The sequence below is a fragment of the Triticum aestivum genome, chromosome 7B, assembly GCF_018294505.1.
Source record: "Triticum aestivum cultivar Chinese Spring chromosome 7B, IWGSC CS RefSeq v2.1, whole genome shotgun sequence".
Taxonomy (NCBI): Eukaryota; Viridiplantae; Streptophyta; class Magnoliopsida; order Poales; family Poaceae; genus Triticum; species Triticum aestivum.
In genome coordinates, this window is record NC_057813.1 from 92561628 (window position 1) to 92582283 (window position 20656).

At 44.0% G+C, this 20656-nt stretch overlaps 2 protein-coding genes and 1 long non-coding RNA gene across 3 annotated transcripts; 2 read left to right on the plus strand and 1 right to left on the minus strand.

Moving 5' to 3' along the window:
- Positions 1–9026: 9026 nt before the first annotated feature.
- On the plus strand, positions 9027–9456 carry LOC123156956 (uncharacterized). The gene is made up of 3 exons (XR_006478557.1): positions 9027–9109; positions 9203–9301; positions 9385–9456. It is a non-coding gene; the product is annotated as an uncharacterized lncRNA (long non-coding RNA).
- A 1572-nt stretch (positions 9457–11028) lies between these two features.
- LOC123157712 (protein FAR1-RELATED SEQUENCE 9-like) lies at positions 11029–13606 on the minus strand. Its single transcript, XM_044575946.1, has 3 exons — positions 13258–13606; positions 12117–13155; positions 11029–12022 (listed from the first exon to the last, which is right to left on the minus strand). Exons 1-3 carry the CDS (start codon positions 13604–13606, stop codon positions 11029–11031), a joined length of 2382 nt encoding a protein of 793 aa, XP_044431881.1.
- Positions 13607–16632: 3026 nt separating this feature from the next.
- LOC123159669 (mediator of RNA polymerase II transcription subunit 6) lies at positions 16633–20216 on the plus strand. Its single transcript, XM_044577491.1, has 5 exons — positions 16633–17174; positions 17275–17449; positions 17653–17722; positions 19524–19633; positions 19893–20216. Exons 1-5 carry the CDS (start codon positions 16936–16938, stop codon positions 20046–20048), a joined length of 750 nt encoding a protein of 249 aa, XP_044433426.1. The 5' UTR covers positions 16633–16935; the 3' UTR covers positions 20049–20216.
- The last annotated feature ends 440 nt before the right edge of the window (positions 20217–20656 follow it).

Genomic DNA, 20656 nt, shown 5'->3' on the forward strand with positions numbered 1-20656 from the left:
AGCAACCAGCCACTACCACTGTACCATCTCCGCAACAGCCCAAGCAACCAGCAGCGGAAGTAGGTCAAAACAATGATGCCCCACCCAGGATGAGCGATGACAACACTGAAAATGATCAAAGCAACGACAATGATCAGAGCAATGGCAGAGGAGAAGACTCAGGCAGCAAGGCAAACGACACTGTATCTAAGTCTCCTCGCAGCCCAAGCTTCGCACATGTGAATCTGACGAGGAGGCCAGGCACGCTTGAAGATGGACCTTCTTTTGGATTGTTTGATCCGGGGAGTGATGATGATCTACTATTTCAGGAGTTTCCTCAAGTTCGTACATCCCCTGCAAAAACTTCGGTTGCAGATTTGGACTCCTTCTTGTCGATTCGTACGAGGAGCCCTTTGTTTAGTGAATCTCCGGCTACCTCAGCTGGGCCAGTTTACGATGTGACTCCCATTGCAACACGCCCTCCAATTTCAATAGGCCCTGCAGGTTATTTGCACTCATCTCTCCCCAACCACTTTGTGCTCCAACCCATGTTTTGTTTTGTTTACAGAAACTCAACACTTCCATGCTCCAAACCATTATTTTTTCTCATGTTGTTTCTGTTTTCTTTTTTCATTTTCATTTGTGGGTCAGAAGCAGGAGTAGCTGAGACAAGTGAGGAGGTGGTTATTGAAGTGAGCAGCGGGGGAAAACATGATGCGAAGAAGCCCACACTCAAGAGAGTCGCAAAATCGCCAGAGAATGCACCGAAGCTGAAGAGGATGAAGAAGATCACAGTTAATGCTTCCGACGATGCCATTGAAGGAAATATGCCCTAGAGGCAATAATAGAGTTATTATTTATTTCCTTATTTCATGATAAATGTTTATTATTCATGCTAGAATTGTATTAACCGGAAACATGATACATGTGTGAATACATAGACAAACATATAGTCACTAGTATGCCTCTACTTGACTAGCTCATTAATCAAAGATGGTTATGTTTCCTAACCATAGACGTGTGTTGTCATTTGATTAATGGGATCACATCATTAGGAGAATGATGTGATTGACATGACCCATTCCGTTAGCCTAGCACTTGGTCGTTTAGTATGTTGCTATTGCTTTCTTCATGACTTATACATGTTCCTATAACTATGAGATTATGCAACTCCCGTTTACCGGAGGAACACTTTGGGTGCTACCAAACGTCACAACGTAACTGGGTGATTATAAAGGAGTACTACAGGTGTCTCCAAAGGTACATGTTGGGTTGGCGTATTTCGAGATTAGGTTTTGTCACTCCGATTGTCGGAGAGGTATCTCTGGGCCCTCTCGGTAATGCACATCACTATAAGCCTTGCAAGCAATGTAGCTAATGAGTTAGTTACGGAATGATGTATTACATAACGAGTAAAGAGACTCACGGGAACCCTGGCGTCTGGCCCTGGAGTCCGAGAAGGACTCTTGCCTTTCGGGTGAAACCGACTTTGTGGAGGCTTTTACTCCAAGTTTCGACCCCAAGGCTCAACATATAAATAGAGGGGCAGGGCTAGCACCAAAGACACATCAAGAAACACCAAGCCGTGTGCCGGCAACCCCGTCCCCTCTAGTTCATCCTCCGTCATAGTTTCCGCAGTGCTTAGGCGAAGCCCTGCGGAGATTGTTCTTCAGCAACACCGTCACCACGCCGTCGTGCTGCCGGAACTCATCTACTACTTCGCCCGTCTTGCTGGATCGAGAAGGCGAGGACGTCATTGAGCTGAACGTGTGCAGAACTCGGAGGTGCCGTGCGTTCGGTACTTGGATCGGTCGGATCGTGAAGACGTACGACTACATCAACCGCGTTGGTAAACGCTTCCGCTTAGCAATCTTCAAGGGTATGAAGATACACTCCTCCTCTCGTTGCTATGCATCACCATGATCCTATGTGTGCATAGAAAAATTTTGAAATTACTACGTCCCCCAACAGTGGCATCCGAGCCTAGGTTTTATGCGTTGATGTTATATGCACGAGTAGAACACAAGTGAGTTGTGGGCGATACAAGTCATACTGCTTACCAGCATGTCATACTTTGGTTCGGCGGTATTGTGAGATGAAGTGGCCCGGACCGACATTACGCGTACGCTTATGCGAGACTGGTTTCACCGTTGCGAGCACTCGTGCTTAAAGGTGGCTGGCGGGTGTCTGTCTCTCTCACTTTAGCTGAATCGAGTGTGGCTACGCCCGGTCCTTGCGAAGGTTAAAACAACACTAACTTGACGAACTATCGTTGTGGTTTTGATGCGTAGGTAAGAACGGTTCTTGCTAAGCCCGTAGCAGCCACGTAAAATTTGCAACAACAAAGTAGAGGACGTCTAACTTGTTTTTGCAGGGCATGTTGTGATGTGATATGGTCAAGACGTGATGCTATATTTTATTGTATGAGATGATCATGTTTTGTAACCAAAGTTATCGGCAACTGGCAGGAGCCATATGGTTGTCGCTTTATTGTATGAAATGCAAACGCCCTGTAATTGCTTTACTTTATCACTAAGCGGTAGCGATAGTCGTAGAAGCAATAGATGGTGTAACGACAACGATGCTACGATGGAGATCAAGGTGTCGCGCCGGTGATGATGGTGATCACGATGGTGCTTCGAAGATGGAGATCACAAGCACAAGATGATGATGGCCATATCGTATCACTTATATTGATTGCATGTGATGTTTATCCTTTGTGCATCTTATCTTGCTTTGATTGACGGTAGCATTTTAAGATGATCTCTCACTAATTATCAAGAAGTGTTCTCCCTGAGTATGCACCGTTGCGAAAGTTCTTTGTGCTGAGACACCACTTGACGATCGGGTGTGATAGGCTCTACGTTCAAATACAATGGGTGCAAAATAGTTGCACACGCGGAATACTCGGGTTAAACTTGACGAGCCTAGCATATACAGATATGGCCTCGGAACACGGAGACCGAAAGGTCGAGCGTGAATCATATAGTAGATATGATCAACATAATGATGTTCACCATTGAAACTACTCCATCTCACGTGATGATCAGACATGGCTTAGTTGATTTGGATCACGTGATCACTTAGATGACTAGAGAGATGTCTGTCTAAGTAGGAGTTCTTAAGTAATATGATTAATTGAACTTAAATTTATCATGATCTTAGTCCTGGTAGTATTTTGCAAATTATGTTGTAGATCAATAGCTTGCGTTGTTGTTTTCATATGTTTATTTTGATATGTTCCTAGAGAAAATTGTGTTGAAAGATGTTAGTAGCTATGATGCGGATTGGATCCGTGATCTGAGGTTTATCCTCATTGCTACACAGAAGAATTATGTCCTTAATGCACCGCTAGGTGACAGACCTATTACAGGAGCAGATGCAGACGTTATGAACGTTTGGCTAGCTCAATATGATGACTACTTGATAGTTTAGTGCACCATGCTTAATGGCTTAGAATCGGGACTTCAAAGATGTTTTGAATGTCATGGACCATATGAGATGTTCCAAGAGTTGAAGTTAATATTTCCAGCAAATACCCGAGTTGAGAGATATGAAGTCTCCAACAAGTTCTATAGCTAAAAGATGGAGGAGAATCGCTCAACTAGTGAGCATGTGCTCAGATTGTCTGGGTACTTCAATCGCTTGAATCAAGTGGGAGTTAATCTTCCAGATAAGATAGTGATTGACAGAATTCTCTAGTCACCATCACCAAGTTAGTAGAACTTTTTGATGAACTATAGTATGCAAGGGATGACAAAAACGATTCCCGAGCGCTTCGTGATGTTGAAATCAACGAAGTTAGGAATCAAGAAAGAGCATCAAGTGTTGATGGTTGACAATATCACTAGTTTCAAGAAAAAGGGCAAAGGGAAAGAAAGGGGAACTTCAAGTAGAATGACAAGCAAGTTGTCACTCCCATGAAGAAGCCCAAAGCTGAACCAAAGCCTGAAACTGAGTGCTTACACTGCAAAGGAAATGGTCACTAGAAGCGGAAATGCCTTGAATATTTGGTGGATAAGAAGGATGGCAAAGTGAACAAGGGTATATTTGATATACATGTTATTGATGTGTACCTTACTAGTGTTTATAGTAACCCCTGAGTATTTGATACTTGTTCGGTTGCTAAGATTAGTAACTCGAAACAGGAGTTACAGAATAAACAGAAACTAGTTGAGGGTGAAGTGACGATGTATGTTGGAAGTGGTTCCAAGATTGATATGATCATCATCGCACACTCCCTATACTTTCGAGATTAGTGTTGAACCTAAATAAATGTTATTTGGTGTTTGCGTTGAGCATGAATATGATTTGATCATGTTTATTGCAATACGGTTATTCATTTAAAATCAGAGAATAATTGTTGTTCTGTTTAAATGAATAAAACCTTTGATGGTCAGACACCCAATGAAAATAGTTTGTTGGATCTCGATCATAGTGATACACATATTCATAATATTGATGCCAAAAGATGCAAAGTTGATAATGATAAGTGCAACTTATTTGTGGCACTGCCGTTTGGGTCATATCGGTGTAAAGCGCATGAAGAAACTCCATAAAGATGGATTTTCGGAATCACTTGGTTATGAATCATTTGATGCTTGCGAACCGTGCCTTTTGGGCAAGATGACTAAAACTCCGTTCTCCGAAACAATGGAACCAGCTACTGACTTATTGGAAATAATACATACTGATGTATGCGATCCAATGAGTGTTGATGCTCGTGGCAAGTATCGTTATTTTCTGACCTTCACAAAATGATTTGAGCAGATATGGGTATATCTACTTGATGAAACATAAGTCTGACATAGTTGAAAGGTTCAAAGAATTTCAGAGTGAAGTGGCAAATCATCGTAACAAGAAAATAAAGTTTCTGCGATCTGATCGTGGAGATGAATATTTGAGTTACGAGTTTGGTCTTCAATTAAAACAATGTTGAATAGTTTCACAAACTCACGCCACCTGGAATACCACAATGTAATGGTGTGTCCGAAAGTCGTAATCGTACTTTACTAGATATGGTGCGATCTATGATATCTCTTATCAGTTTACCACTATCATTTTGGGGTTATGCATTAGAGACAGCTGCATTCACGTTTAATAGGGCACCATCTAAATCCGTTGAGACGACACCGTATGAACTATGGTTTAGCAGTAAACCTAAGCTGTCGTTTCTTAAAGTTTGGAGTTGTGATGCTTATATGAAAAAGGTTTTCAACTTCATAAGCTCGAACGCAAATCGGAGAAGTGGGTCTTCATAGAATACCCAAAGGAAACTGTTGGGTACACCTTCTATCACAGATCCGAAGGAAAACATTCGTTGCCAAGAATGGATCGTTTCTAGAGAAAAAGTTTCTCTCGAAAGAAGTGAGTGGGAGGAAAGTAGAACTTGATGAGATAACTGTACCTGCTCCCTTATTGGAAAGTAGTTCATCACAGAAATCTGTTCCTGTGACTACTACACCAATTAGTGAGGAAGTTAATGATGATGATCATGAAACTTCAGATTAAGTTACTACAGAACCTCGTAGGTCTTCCAGAGTAAGATCCGCACCAGAGTGGTACGGTAATCCTGTTCTGGAAGTCATGTTACTAGACCATGATGAACCTACGAACTATGAGGAAGCAATGATGAGCCCAGATTCCACGAAATGGCTTGAGGCCATAAAATCTGAGATATGATCCATGTATGAGAACAAAGTATGGACTTTGATTGACTTGCTCGATGATCAGCAAGCCATGTTAAATAAATGGATCTTCAAGAGGAAGACGGACATTGATAGTAGTGTTACTATCTACTAAGCTCGACTTGTTGCGAAATGTTTTCAACAAGTTCAAGGTGTTGAATACGATGAGATTTTCTCACTCGTATCTAAGCTTAAGTCTGTCTGAATCATGTTAGCAATTGCCACATTTTATGAAATCTGGCAAATGGATGTCAAAACTACATTCCTTCATGGATTTATTAAAGACGAGTTGTATATGATGCAACAAGAAAGTTTTTGTCAATCCTAAAGATGCTAACAAAGTGTGCAAGCTCCAGCAATCCATCAATGGACTGGTGCAAGCATCTCGGAGTTGGAATATATGCTTTGATGAGTTGATCAAAGCATATGGTTTTATACAGACTTTTGAAGAAGCCTGTATTTACAAGAAAGTGAGTGGAAGCTCTGTAGCATTTCTAATATTATATGTGCATGACATATTGTTAATTGGAAATGATATGGAAATTCTGGATAGCATGAAAGGATACTTGAATAAGAGTTTTTCAAAGCAAGACCTCGGTGAAGCTGCTTACACATTGAGCATCAAGATCTATATAGATAGATCAAGACGCTCGATAAGATTTTTCAATGAGTACATACCTTGATAAATTTTTGAACTAGTTCAAAATGGAACAGTCAAAGAAGGAGTTATTGCCTGTGTTACAAGGTGTGAAGTTGAGTAAGACTCAAGACCTGACCATTGCAGAAAATAGAAAGAGAATGAAAAGTCATTCCCTATGCCTCAGTCATAGGTTCTATAAAGTATGCTATGCTGTGAACCAGACCTATTGTATACCTTGCTCTGTGTTTGGCAAAGGAATACAATTTTGATCTAATAAGTAGATCACTGGACATGGGTCAAGAATATCCTTAGTGAGGACTAAGGAGATGTTTCTCGATTATGGAGGTGATAAAAGAGCCCGTCGTAAAAGTTACAACGATGCAAGCTTTTACACCAATCCAGATGACTCTAAGTCTCAATCTGGATACATATTGAAAGTGGGAGCAATTAGCTAGAGTAGCTCCATGCAGAGCATCGTGGACATAGAATATTTGCGAAATACATACAGCTCTGAATATGACAGACCCGTTGACTAAGCTTCTCTCACGAGCAAAACATGATCATACCTTAGTACTCTTTTGGGTGTTAATCACATAGCGATGTGAACTAGATTATTGACTCTAGTAAACCCATTGGGTGTTGATCACATGATGATGTGAACTATGGGTATTAATCACATGCAGATGTGAATATTGGTGTTAAATCACATAGCAATGTGAACTAGATTATTGACTCTAGTGCAAGTGGGAGACTGAAGGAAATATGCCCTAGAGGCAATAATAAAGTTATTATTTATTTCCTTATTTCATGATAAATGTTTATTATTCATGCTAGAATTGTATTAACCGGAAACATGATACATGTGTGAATACATAGACAAACATATAGTCACTAGTATGCCTCTACTTGACTAGCTCATTAATCAAAGATGGTTATGTTTTCTAACCATAGACATGTGTTGTCATTTGATTAATGGGATCACATCATTAGGAGAATGATGTGATTGACATGACCCATTCCGTTAGCCTAGCACTTGATCGTTTAGTATGTTGCTATTGCTTTCTTCATGCCTTATACATGTTCCTATAACTATGAGATTATGCAACTCCCGTTTACCGGAGGAACACTTTGGGTGCTACCAAACGTCACAACGTAACTGGGTGATTATAAAGGAGTACTACAGGTGTATCCAAAGGTACATGTTGGGTTGGCGTATTTCGAGATTAGGTTTTGTCACTCTGATGGTCGGAGAGGTATCTCTGGGCCCTCTCGGTAATGCACATCACTATAAGCCTTGCAAGCAATGTAGCTAATGAATTAGTTACGGAATGATGTATTACATAACGAGTAAAGAGACTTACCGGTAACGAGATTGAACTAGGTATTGGATACCGACGATCAAATCTCGGGCAAGTAACATACCGATGACAAAGGGAACAATGTATGTTGTTATGCGGTTTGACCGATAAAGATCTTCGTAGAATATGTGGGAGCCAATATGGGCATCCAGGTCCCGCTGTTGGTTATTGACCGGAAACAAGTTCTAGGTCATGACTACATAGTTCTCGAACCCGTAGGGTCCGCACGCTTAACGTTTCGTTGACGATATAGTATTATATGAGTTATGTATGTTGGTAACCGAATGTTGTTCGGAGTCGCGAATGAGATCATGGACATGACGAGGAACTCCGGAATGGTCCGGAGATAAAGTTTGATATATGGGATAATAGTGTTTGATCTCCGGAAGAGTTCCGGAATTCACCGGAAGGGGTTCCGGATGTTTCCCGAAATGTTTGGGTACGAGAACACGTTATTTGGGCCAAAGGGGAAAGCCCACAAGGTTTTTGGAAAGCGCAAAAGGAAGTTTTGCGGAGTCCAGGGGCAAGACGCCAGGGTCCCTGGCGTCTGGGTCCAGACGCCGGGAACCCTGGCGTCTGGCCCTGGAGTCCGAGAAGGACTCTTGCCTTTCGGGTGAAACCGACTTTGTGGAGGCTTTTACTCCAAGTTTCGACCCCAAGGCTCAACATATAAATAGAGGGGCAGGGCTAGCACCAAAGACACATCAAGAAACACCAAGCCGTGTGCCAGCAACCCCGTCCCCTCTAGTTCATCCTCCGTCATAGTTTCCGCAGTGCTTAGGCGAAGCCCTGCGGAGATTGTTCTTCACCAACACTGTCACCACGCCGTCGTGCTGCCGGAACTCATCTACTACTTCGCCCTTCTTGCTGGATCGAGAAGGCGAGGACGTCATCGAGCTGAACGTGTGCAGAACTCGGAGGTGCCGTGCGTTCGGTACTTGGATCGGTCGGATCGTGAAGACGTACGACTACATCAACCGCGTTGATAAACGCTTCCGCTTAGCGATCTTCAAGGGTATGAAGATACACTCCTCTTCTCGTTGCTATGCATCACCATGATCTTGTGTGTGCGTAGGAAAATTTTGAAATTACTACGTTCCCCAACAGCCATATACAAGTAGTACTGTTGCACAAATTACCATATAAAGGGCCCTCCTGAAGGCGAGCCCTTGTAAGTGTGTTTTAGCCGTTTTTTTGCTGATGATTTGTTCGTTGCATCCATCTTGTTTGCCACTAACCCGAGCCACTGTTTTTTTTCAACATGCAGACCTCCATTCATTAGGATAGGTGGGTTTGATGTTTCGTTCAAGCATTTCAGCAGCGGGCTAAAAAAGCGAGCTCATTTGAACAATGAGGTCATGTCACTTTATGTTGAAAGCTTCAACATTGAGCACATGTATAGCAAAAGCAAACCTAGGAAGTTTGCGTTCTCACCGCATACAGCCGTGAGTCAACTACCCATTTTTTATTTTTTCACCATAGAGTTTCTGCCCACAACTTCCATATCTTTCTAATCACTACCTTCTTCTTTGCATCAGTCCAAGCTTGCCGTGGACCCAAGCTCATTTCAGACACGTTCTTGCAGCAAAGATCTTGAGAGGGCCTGTGAAAGAAACAACATCATGAAATCTGATCAAGTAAGAAAATTTTGTTCTTGCATCAAAGCTATCCTAGCGCAACATGCTCTGTTTTTTCTGATGTTATTTGTTTATTTCTTAAGTTGTTCTTCACCATTGTCAAGGACGGACACTGGGCAGTTGTGGTTGCAAACTTGATGCACAAACAATTCAACATCTTTGACTCAAGGGGTGATGACCTGACTATGTCAGCATCCTCGAGAAGCCATGTTGCAATCTGGTATGGACGCTACACCTCTTTCCTTTCTCTTTTTTCATTTTTTCTATATATAAATTGTGTTCTTGTGGTACCAATCATACAAGATTCAACTGTGTAATCCATCTTTTCGCAACATCAAATTTTGTAGATAGCCAACTTCAAGACTTTGGTCAGAGAGAAAAACCCATGGAACCTTGACTTTGACAAGTTTGGTCGTGTCAGCCCGAATGGGTATCCGCAGTAGTCAACAACGTATTGTTCTCTGACCATTTTCCTTTTTTTCATGTGTCCATCCACAACTTTTTTATGTTTTGTTGTCAAGTGAGCAAATTTTATATGTATTTGTGACTTGTTTTTATTTTTATTTTTTGATAGGTTTGATTGTGGGTTGTTTGCTATTCTATACATGGAGAATCTAACTGGCAGGGGGATGAGACCATTCAGCGCGGTATGCCCTTTTTGCTATGCAACACTACTAGCTAAATAACTTGTTGTTTCCGAAGCACTTGTTGTTTCCATTTTTTGCCACTTTTCTAATGGTAATCATGTTTTTTGAATTTTTCTCCTAACTAACTTACAAAGCTCCCTTGTTGTATGCCCGGGACACGAGGTCATTGCTCAAATTCCGATCATTTGTTGCAGCGAAGCTTTTTAAGCACCCTCAAAACACACTCAACTCAGCCGAAGAGTTCCAGAAACTGCTGAGTAGCTCGTAGAAGATGTCAATCAGAGCAAAGTATTTCCTAGATAGTTTTAGGCTGCTTTTTTTATGGACAAATGTATGCGCTACATCCTTTTTTGTGTAACCAGAAACAACAAGATGCTGTTAACCATCTACTCTATCTTTTGTGGAACCCAAGCTGGAGCATGTATCATGCTGGGGCATGTCCCTTTTTTTCCTCTTTTTTATTTTGAAATATTGGAGCATCACCCATGTTCTGCTGTCAGTGTAAACTTGAGTGCTATCAATGTGAACTAGGGATGGATGCAGAGATGAATGAGAATGACTAGGGTTTCTGAACTATCCATGCAGATATGTGAACTATCCATGTTGCAGTTTTTTTTTGCTTACTGGTTTTCTGAAATAAGGTGTCCTACCCCATAACAACACAGGCCATGTACAAGCATCCATGTATACAATAGCTTTTTTTTGCAAGCACCGGAAACATGATGTCGCAACTTGAAACAAATGGTACATTCATGTATATACAAATGGTACATTCACGAAAGAAATCATTACTGGAAATATGGAAAAGACCTCAAAACTACGGCACAAAGTGAGAGATACCTTGTATGTCTCAATTCCAGGACACATATAACATATCTTGTAACAAAAATGTGAGCTATCTTTTTGTATGTCTCAAATTGGAATAGAACCTGAATACATCATACATCATCAAGGTTGCAAAAAAGAGTATTTTTATGTGTTTTTTGCTGAAGCACATGTAGTGAGTCTGAAAAGAAAATGCAAAACATCCTTCAACAGGACCAAGAACTTTCCCAAGTCTTTTCTCTCATTTTTTTCTTCCTAGAGGTTGAGTCGCGTTGCTTGGGCATTTCTTGGATCATTTGTCATCATGGCTCTCCAGTATGCACAAGTTGTTACAGTATGCCCCACCTCGGAGCAGAATTGACATGTAGGCGGTGTTGTCGCCGCCTCTGTTGCAGCTTTTAGTGGTCCACATGTCTGCACGTTGTGACCTTCTTCTTTGCAGAACTTGCAGCGAATACTTCTTTTTTCAGATTTTGGCTTCACTTCTGCCATTGGCTTCTTCTCTTCTTGTTTTGACTTCTTCTTCTGCTTATCATCTAGCTGCTCCACCAGAGTCTTCTTCCTCTTCTCTCTTTCAGTTGGCCGACCTTTCTTTGGGAAACGAGCTGGGTTTCGTAGCATCTCTGTGCTTTGAGGCTGTGGTAGGCCATCATTCAACGCTCCCATTGTAGGAGTAGGTTGCGTTGGGGGTTCACTGTGCTGCGTTGCTTGTTGTTCTGGCAGTACCCCTCTTTTCGCCGCAGCAATGGCAGGCTCAAGAACTTTTATTGCTTCATATAATATCTTGTATGCATCATCATTGCAACATGCATCAGAGGCGAGCCATGCCAACCTTCGGCACAAGGAGTTGTATTTGAGCGTGTTTGTCGAGGGGTGCCCAAATTCCAGCAATCGCCCAGTTCTGGCCATGCTTGTTGTTGCTGCTTCAGACCACCTTTCCAACAAGTATTGTTGTGGAATAACTTGCACATTGAGGTGCACCATCACCCTTATTATGTGGGCGCAAACCAGGCCATTCATCTCAAAGTAGTGGCAACTACATTGGAACACCCCTTCATCCATCATAACACGCACAGAGAAGAGCTTTGGGTTCTCATATAAGCTTGATGTTAGATTGAACATGAGGCCTCGCCCTTGGTACTCAGCGTCTTGGTTGATAATGTAGCCCGTAGACGCAGTCACTTGTTTCTGGAACTTGCCAAAGATGTTGCGTGTGTAGTAATCAGCAGCTTGGCGCTCAATGTTGTATCTGAAACATCACAAAAGGAAGCAAAGTTCTCAAAACAAAGCATGAAAAAACATTTTTTTTGGATTTTTGCTTTGGTATAGTGAAGCTGGCCTACCGAGAGTATATTGGAGGAGCAGTCGTTTCACCAGTGAACCCAGCATTGTCCTCGCGATCAAGCACAGTTTCCTGGCACAGTTCATACTGTTGCACAAACCTCCATACAGAATCAGCTGGACGAATCATTGTCTTGAAATATGAGTTCAGCCCCTCGGACCCGCCTGTCGTGCTTGTGAACGGGAAGAAATTGTTCTTGAAATACGCTGGAGCCCACATATGCCTTGTTCGCCACATGTTCTTCAAGTGTTTGTTTTCAGCAACTTCGAAACACTCCAACATGTGCTGCCATGTTTCCTCAAATTCTTCAACCGTTTCAGAGTTGTTGATACAAGTGTAAAACACATCTGCAAACGCCTCATTTCTGCTCAGCAGCCTCCCCAACTTAGAACGCGCGTTGCTAAACACATGAAACTTGCAACACCTATGGCAAGTATATGGGAGCACATGCTCTATAGCTGTTGCCATTGCTTGGTCTTGGTCAGTCATTATGTTCTTTGGATGCTCATTGTCCATTGCAACCATCCATTGCTCAAAGACCCACTTGAACGTTTCAATAGTCTCATCCGGCAACAAAGCACACCCGAGTGAAATGGTTTGGAGGTGATTGTTGATACCAACTATAGGACCAAAGGGCATGTTGTATCTGTTAGTGCAGAAGGTTGTGTCAAAGAACACGCAATCTTTATATTTTGGGTACAGCGACCTTGTCCTCCCATCAACCCAAAACAATGCAGTGACAGAGTTCGTGGCTGGATCTTTTTTCTTCGCAAAGAAAAACTCTGGATTCTCAGCCTTCCTCCTCTCAAAGTACTTCACTGTCATATCCATGTCCTGTTGTGTTATCGCTTCCCGAAGCTTTGCACGTTCATTCGCAACATCCCTCTTCACGTACGGCAGTATCCTAGGGTCACCTCCATGTATCCTGCCAAGCAAACTCATGCAATCTGAATTTGACAGGTTAATATCATGCAACGTCAACAAGAGTTCATAATCTTCAGCAGGTATTTTGCGGTGCGAGCGGTAGTATCTAACACGCTCTGGTTGCTACATCAGTGGATGTGTATGCTCTGCAACAAAGCAAGTGACTGTCAATCTCCCATCCCTAAGCCCAACAATCATGTGTGCCTTACAATCATGACGGAGAATCCTGTTTTTTTGACGCGTTCTTGTCACATCCATTTCAGCACTAGGGCGCCTGCTGGAGTTGCTTATTTCTGTCGCAATGCTCTCTGAGGTGCTACTTGTTTCCGGTTTATCGGGCTTTCTAGCGTGCACACACCCAAAGACCCTCTTGATCATTATTGCATCCTCTTGCTTCTGTCCTCTCTTTTGGCTGTACTTTGTAGAAGATATATGTGTGCCGAATCCCAACTTGAAGGCATAGTCATTGTAGAATTTCTGGGCATCCTTAAATGTGTCAAACACCATGCCAACATAGGGCGATAATGGCTGTGATGAAACATCTCCATCATCTGAATCATCTTGCATCACATCATTAGCACGCAACAATCCCTCTGAATCTTCATGATTATCGACAGAAAAGTTGTCTTGGACATAGCTCTCTTCCCCTTCAGCACCAGCTCCCTGAAATAAGTCACATGTTTTTCATGTAAATAGAGAGGTCTTGGTTGAAAGTATTTTTTCCTATAGTTGCTATAAACAATTCTATTTGTTGTTTCAGAAATTCAGGTACACAGATACATGTATCAATTGTATTTCAGCTTCATTTGCACACAAATTTACAGTCAATGGCCTTTTCTCACACAAGCACACACATTCAAAATTGTATCATAGGTTGATAAATAACCACTAACAGAGAGGATCATGTTTTTGCAGAGATAGAGCAAGCACACATGAGTTTCAGGAAACTCACATAGATGTGTGTGGGCATTTGCCTTGGTTCCACCACACACATGAAACAAATCTGAATTTTCTAGCTGCCACACACATAAAACAAATAGGAAATTCTACCAATGTTTCTGATACATAGGGTTTTCCATGAGTTTCAGAGACACGCAAGTGTTCATGTTTTTTCAGAGTTAGGAAACTCACCCAGCTGCTGTGATTTGATCTGGTAGAAGTTGTTTCAGGAAACACAACTGGAGGGTTCGTGAACCAGGATGATACTCCAGCTCGCGGAGGAAGCCCCGCGGCCGTGGTAGGAGCTGAGAACGATGGTTGCGGCTGTTCTCCAAGAGGCGGCCCCCAGCGAGCTCGATCTGTGTCGGATCCCAGCATCTGCCGCGCGATGTGGTGCGCCATGTTGTTGCAGGAATTTTGCGCTGAAGGACTAGGTGCCCCCGCGCACCGGCGACAGCAATTTTTGCGGTGGTGGCGACTGCTGCCGCGCTGGGGCGGAGCTCTGGCTGGTGGACGGTGGACAGGGGATTCTGTTTCTGAAACAGAGCGGATGTTGCAGGAAATAACGATCTGGTCAGTTGCGGGCGGTGGTTGCATCCGACGGCTGTTAGGTGGCTAATCCAACGGCTCTCCGGACGGGGGATGATTCTAACAAATACGCCGGCGGACGCGTAGCGGTTTATTTTTAGACCAAAATGTTTTTTTCCTACAAATTTGTATGTAGCATTTGAATATGACAAAGAACCACATAGATTTTTTGTTGGATTTTTCTTGACATTTTAAAAAAATATTTTCACGCACAGGAGCGCGTGCTTTCAGGAGCACCAACGGATATTCGGGATCCTATTCCCTTAACATGGGCAATAGTACGAGGCAAACCCGCGCCCAATGAGAGCTGTTAGCCGCCCATTTCTTTGTTTTCCTTCACGCCGATTTTGGAAGGTTCTAGAACCTTTGGTTTTATTTTTTCTATCTTTTTATTTTTGGTTCCTTATTCTTTTTACTCTTAGATTTCTAATTTCATGAACATTTTTTTTAAATTTAGGATTTTTTAAATGAGGGAACAATTTTTAAATTTGTGGATATCTAAAAAGGCCTACAAATGTCCATAGATACTGATGCAAGAGCCGGCTATGGGGGTCCAGACACTCATACGGGAGCCAGCCATCCAACCACAGCCGCAAATTTCCGAAGATATTTCGAATGGAATTTAACGGAACTAAACAAATTTGATGCAAATTTGAACAAAACGGATGCATTTAATTAAAACCTGGATGTTCTTTTTTAAACGGCTGATTTTCATCCAAATCGGAGCACATGCATTTCATTTTCGATATATTTGGACTAAACACTAGTCTGATGATTGCCCCCACGCGCTTCGCATGTCTACCAACTCGTCGGACGACCGTGAGCCCCGGAAAATGATGCTCAGCCTCCGCGAAGCTGGCAAGTGGCTAATCGAACGATGACGATGAGCCTGCCAAAGCTTAGCTTCAGTAGAAGGGGAAAAGTGGTGGACTTCGTGGGACCCAAGCGCCGTCGGCCTTTCATGCTCTACACTTCCTCGTTGCCGGCGGCGCCCACGGATGTGCCTGCTTCATCGTCGTGGCAGAGGACGCGGTCTATGCGGAGCTGGCGACGTCGTCCTCGTCCTTGTTGTATACTTCATTCGCTTCCTCGTCGATCTCTTGGAATGTGGCTTCTTTCTCAGCCTGCAGGACATGGGACCGCAAGCTCTCACGACGGATGTCATGGGCGCGGTGGTAGGATAGGAGCATAGCCTCCTGCTTGTCCACGTCTACAGCTGCCGCGATGCCCGTGGCGGCGGTGAGTTGCTCCTCCGTGCGCTTGTGCTCGCGGAGAAGGTGAAAGTTGTAAGGCTGGTGGGCCTACGCTTGCCGAACGTGGCCTCCCGTTCTTCCAACACCATGTCGGTGTAGTGAGCCTGCACCTCGCCCATGGCGATGCCGACATGGGACAACGAGGACGGTGGCGCCGGATCGCCCGCAGCGCTGGCCACTGGAGAGCTCATCCGCTTGTCGACCACAGTGGCGGCTATTTCCTTCTTTAATTCAGACGAGAGGCTGTCCCGCAAGCAGGGATTCAGAGCTCGAGGAGGCCATGTTGGGTGTGGTATCGAGAGGAGGCAGGGAACGGCGGAGGTTGGATGCGGGCGTTTAAATAACAGGCAGATGGTAGACCAGGTGGCGAGGTGGTTAATAGTGATCGGTAGACGGACGAATGAGCGGCGTTGGACTAGGTTTCTCGGCTACGAACATGATTAACGGAGGGAGGCGGACGAACGGTTTATCATTTGAACGCGGAAAAGGCATGTGCACCAGGATGCGGTGCGGGCGACGCTCTCGGCCTGCGCACCGCTTTAATGCTGGCTCCGATGAGAGGTCACCTCCGCTCTGGGCCGAATGTGGCGCTGGCACTTTGGAGTGACGCTGACTGCTTTGGGCGGGAAAGGGCGCGGGTGGTGAGAGGGTTTTGGGTAGGGTCAGATTTTTTTTTTTTGAGAAGAAGGGGTAGGGTCAGATTGTCGGAGGCATGTGTGGTAGACAATCGTAAAGTGAGGGCCAACCTGGGCCGTGGCCCGCCCAGCGCTGGAGAAGGGAAATTATACCTAGGCCCAGCCCACACCCCGACAGCAAGGCAGCAGCCCATAGCCCAAGCTCACGACACGCAGCGACGCAGCGCTCAGCAGCGGAGCAGCCGCCACCGGGCACCGTCACAACAGCCGCCGTCCGCCGCGGTGCCGGCCACCGGCCACCGGCACGCGCATCAGCCGCCACCCACACAGCAGCGCGGCGACTCGGCGAGTCGTCCAAAGCCGACCCACGACGGCACGACCCTAGCGGCACACAGCAGCGGCGAGCCAGCGACCCAGATCCCGCAGCATCTTCGCATAACTGCAGTTCGGCGGTGCCGCTTGGGGATTCTGTTGCCCGGCGATGTCGGCGACGCCGCTCCCCCCACCGCCGCCGGCCGACGGCCCGGCGGCACTCCCGCCCCCGCCGGGGACGGACATGACGGGGATCTGCTTCCGCGACCAGCTGTGGCTCAACACCTACCCGCTGGACCGCAACCTCGTCTTCGACTACTTCGCCCTCTCCCCCTTCTACGACATCACCTGCAACAACGAGTCCCTCCGCTCGCGCCAAATCCACCCCCTCGACATGTCCCAGCTCACGTAAAACCCTAGCTCCCCCCCGCCACTCCTCCTCTCTCGCTGCCCAATTCGCTGGTACCGAGGTTCACTAGCGTTGCTCCGTTCCTTGTGGTGGTTGCAGGAAGATGACCGGGTTGGAGTACGTGCTGAGCGAAGTGATGGAGCCGCACCTGTTCGTGATGCGCAAGCAGAAGAGGACGAACTCCGAGAAGTCTGACCCCCTGCTCGCCTACTACATCCTCGACGGTTCCATCTACCAGGCGCCGCTGCTTGGCAGCGTTTTCGCCTCCCGCATAGTAAAGCTCCAGAGCCTTTTATTCTATTTTTTTCCAGAAATTCTGCAGTGAGGTTCTGTAGTTCACTCACTGACAACGATGGCAATGTGATATATTGTTGAGCTATTTCATTTGCACAATTTTTCAGTGATTTTGCCAGTCGCTGAGTTGCAGAGTGTTAGATTGATTAAATTTCCCCCTTGTCTGGTCCTGTAACATTTCAGAGTAGGGCTATGCATCACATATCAAAAGCATTTTCAACGGCATGCTCAAAATTGGAGAAGATTGGTAATGGTATGGTCTTCACATTTTATCTACTTCTTACCTCTTCTTCTACCTTTTTTCTTACTTGAATAAACATCACTTATGCATGATGTAGTTTTGGCCAGTTGTTGTATTGCCTGCGAAATATATACTTGTATTGAACATCCAGCTGATTTTATGCATTGTAGTTTGTGACTGGAAGAATGAAACTGGCAAGCAGTGGTACATTTGGTCAGGATAATGCAGTAATTGGCTCGTTATTAGGTTCACAAAAAAGTAAACCATATTCATTTTCTAGAGAATTGAGATTTATACCTAGCAGCAAAGTTTCAGAATCAGCAGGTCCGCCTAAAAGATGGTAACTCTAAAGTCATCTCTATCTTCTTTTCAGCGGTCCCGAATTTAATTCCTTACTCCTTTGTGAAAGAAAAAAAAAATCCAAGTTCCTTTTTTGTTTCTTGACAGATTTCCATGGTTAAACTAATTTTGAATAGCCATTTTACCCTCTCTCTTCAAAGATTGCTTACTCTGTTTTGACTGGGCTAGGGGTTCAGATTTTCTGAAGCTCTATTTACTCAGTAATAAAGTTCATTTCTGTTATGTTCTTCGGTCAAGCTTCAGTTTCTAGCCTTGATTAAACCGCTGTTATTCTCCAAAACCTACCAATTTCTGAAATCCTGGTACCAGCAGGATCCATAATTCTGGGGAATCTGGTTTCTATAATATGGTTCGCCAACTGCACTGGGCACTGATCAGTGTGTGACAGCCGTTTATTATGCTATGGCATGTGCGGCTATAGCTGGTGTTTTTGCAGCCAGCAGTGGGCGGCGGCACAAAGGCAGAAATTTGGGTTAAATGGCCGATTTATTATTATTATGAACGGAACGAGATTTTGTGCATAGGTTTTGCAACTTTTAGTCGTAGATTTTGCAAAATTATGAGTTCTGCAGGTAAAAATTATATGTAGGCAATTTTTTGGTTTTCTAAGAGTAAAGCTCCAAGAATTAAATGGAATACTAGCTAAATGCCCGTCGTTGCAACAGGGGCAACTTTATTCTAGTGGTTCAACGTAGGAAATTTTTGATTGGATTGAGATTAGATATGCTGTGCGGATGGAATCCATCGGCAAAGGTAAGCAAAGATATGATGTGATTGGGATTGTGTACGTACAACTACATGAGTTGATTTTGTTGCTTGCTTGTAAGAGATTTCTTGCTATTGGCGATTTATTTGATTTATGTTGATTGTTTTGCACGAGATTTCTTTTCCCAGAAACAAGGAGGTGGGGGTCAGTTTGAAAAGAAAAAAACTTAATGGGGGTTATCGCATGGTTTTGAAAAAACCCGGTGGGAGGGGTGGAAGCGAAACCAACAAACTCCCCTTTAATGTAGTAGAGATAATTCATTATTTTTTTTGTCGTCAGTTTTCTTATCTCTATTTCTCTCTATGTTATTGGAGTTTATATGCTTAACTGTTCAAAGAAATTTGTTTTTGTTTGTAGGTTGGAAGTTACCAGATAAAGTTTGAGTCCATGTGAACCGACACACTGTTTGAAACAAATAAAATTTAGCATTACAGATTTTTTCGAGTGTATTTAGCAGTACAGATTGTTGATTAAACTACTACTTCCCTCGGATTTTGATAATCTGTAATAATGATAGTTAGCACTTTGGCGTTGTTCATGCAAGATCACCTGCAGGAAATTGGTTCCTTGCCGCAGCTGTACTTCACAGCTTACATGTTCCTTCTGTTTATGTTACAATTTTTTTTATTTACTGCAAGTTGCAAAACAAAAGTAGCATAACTGGAACTTTTGTCTTGTTATTTACAGCGGAAACAGAGGCTGATGCGGCAGCTTCTGAATCAAAGGCCCAGAAGGAAACAATTGACTTGAAGGAGTTGAAACGAGTGGATCACATCCTCATGTCTTTGCAACGGAAGGTAACATCATTTTTAGATAGCAAAACGTATTTCCTGTTACTTGGTACATGATGGTGGCCGTTACACAAAGCAAATTGGGGAGACATAAGGTGCACTAGGCACATGATATGTACTGATGCACATTATGTGTCCCCAAGAAAGTTGTGTCTGATGCACCTTATACGAGTTCTGCTGTTGTACCTTACTCCCAAGTGTGTTCATGGACCTGCCTTGTCAACCATTTGCTAATTGCTCCAGACTTCTGACATCTTTGTCGCAGCTGCCTCCTGCTCCTCCCCCTCCACCCTTTCCGGATGGTTATGTCCCATCAGAACAAGAGAAAGGGCCAGATGATCTGTTGGCCTCGGAGGCATTGCCTCCTGCAATTGACCCCATCATTGATCAAGGGCCAGCAAAAAGACCAAGATTTCAATGAGATTGTGCCGTTGATCAAGTAAAATTACCGCCACACTAATGTTATGTTGTATTGCAAATCATAAGTAGAAATTTGTAATTCCTGAGCTGTGAAGGTGCAGACCGTTTTCTGAATGTACACTTCGACTGATCCTTGATAGCTCTGTAAGGCCAGTTTGTGGTTTTCAAACTCCTGATAAACTTATTCCATTAGGACACAGCAATATCACTGGCCACAGCACTTGCTACATCAACGGACCCATACATGATGGTCATCGGCCACTTTACCCACATCCAAAGCTGCTTGAAAATGAGCAGGCTTGTTACATGCTCTGGGCCGATACTGGACACTTTATATACTGGATAAATCGTGTCCCCTGAAGGAATTTGATGTCCCTGGAAAACTTCTCAATGCCATGATGGTCTGCAAGCTTCACGGAGGGCAATTGTTTAATCAGCATGCAAGGCGTCTGCAGCTTCTGGGATCGATCCTGCCACACCAAAAACTACGTCGCCATCGCTGGGAAAACGCCGCGTCCGTGTTTTCGGGCCATCGCCTGGCGTTTTTTAGGCACTAGGGGCGAACTAGGTCTCGGTCACGCCCTAGGGGCCGGCCCTAAGCCGTTTAAA

Excerpts from the sequence above, each read along its gene's own strand:
- LOC123157712 (XM_044575946.1), bottom strand. The coding sequence starts at position 13,606 with ATGCAAGATGATTCAGATGATGGAGATGTTTCATCACAGCCATTATCG. Across the intron at positions 13,156-13,257 it reads TCAAAAAAACAGGATTCTCC|AGCGTGTTAGATACTACCGC; the intron begins GTCATGATTGTA and ends TGTAGCAACCAG. Across the intron at positions 12,023-12,116 it reads GCTCCTCCAATATACTCTCG|ATACAACATTGAGCGCCAAG; the intron begins GTAGGCCAGCTT and ends GTGATGTTTCAG.
- LOC123159669 (XM_044577491.1), top strand. The coding sequence starts at position 16,936 with ATGTCGGCGACGCCGCTCCCCCCACCGCCGCCGGCCGACGGCCCGGCG. Across the intron at positions 17,723-19,523 it reads ATTGGAGAAGATTGGTAATG|CGGAAACAGAGGCTGATGCG; the intron begins GTATGGTCTTCA and ends TGTTATTTACAG. Across the intron at positions 19,634-19,892 it reads TCATGTCTTTGCAACGGAAG|CTGCCTCCTGCTCCTCCCCC; the intron begins GTAACATCATTT and ends TCTTTGTCGCAG.